This window comes from Monopterus albus, unplaced genomic scaffold (genome assembly GCF_001952655.1).
Source record: "Monopterus albus unplaced genomic scaffold, M_albus_1.0 scaffold34.1, whole genome shotgun sequence".
In the NCBI taxonomy this organism is placed as follows: domain Eukaryota; kingdom Metazoa; phylum Chordata; class Actinopteri; order Synbranchiformes; family Synbranchidae; genus Monopterus; species Monopterus albus.
Window position 1 is genome coordinate 4,018,268 of NW_018127914.1, and position 485 is coordinate 4,018,752.

The 485-nt window shown below is 38.8% G+C and overlaps 1 protein-coding gene across 2 annotated transcripts in view; it reads left to right on the plus strand.

The window, feature by feature from the left end:
- LOC109958735 (transcriptional regulator ATRX-like) overlaps nt 1–485 on the plus strand; it is a 4,093-nt gene extending 3,608 nt beyond the window's left edge. The window contains exon 3 of one of the 2 annotated variants that reach the window (XM_020597622.1): nt 129–485. In XM_020597622.1, coding sequence (XP_020453278.1) covers nt 129–388 — 260 coding nt within the window. In that variant the 3' untranslated portion in view covers nt 389–485. The remainder of the gene's footprint in view (nt 1–128) is intronic. The other variant, XM_020597623.1, reaches the window with a different exon arrangement.

The window sequence follows — 485 nt, forward strand, 5'->3', positions numbered from 1 at the left end:
TCATGTTTTATTTTGTTGTCATTTGTGTATATGTGTAAAACGTTCAAGTTGATGTAATGGACAGTCGATTCTTGTCTCCAGAATGCACGAATTTGAAAGTAATTGATAAATCCAACTTGGTTTGTTAGGTCTCAAGAAACTATCCCAGAGACACTACACTGAAGATCACAAGAGGGGGGAAACATCTAAGAGCATAATCTCCTTACAGGATTCAGGATCTCACTGTTCAGACTTGGATAGCTCTGATTCTTCACTGGACAGAAAGAAGAAGAGGAAATTTCAGAAGGAATCCGATTCTGAGTCAGACTCAGAATCGGATAGCTCTGATTCCTTTGTGGAGAAGAAGGAAGAGGAAGTTGAGGAAGAAGAAGAAGGGGAAGAAGGCTAAGAAGGAGAAAAAAAGCAAAAAAGAAGGAACACATCACTACCGTCAGCGGGGTATGTGAAGTATATTTGTTTTGTTTTTAAATCGAGTCATGTTAGAA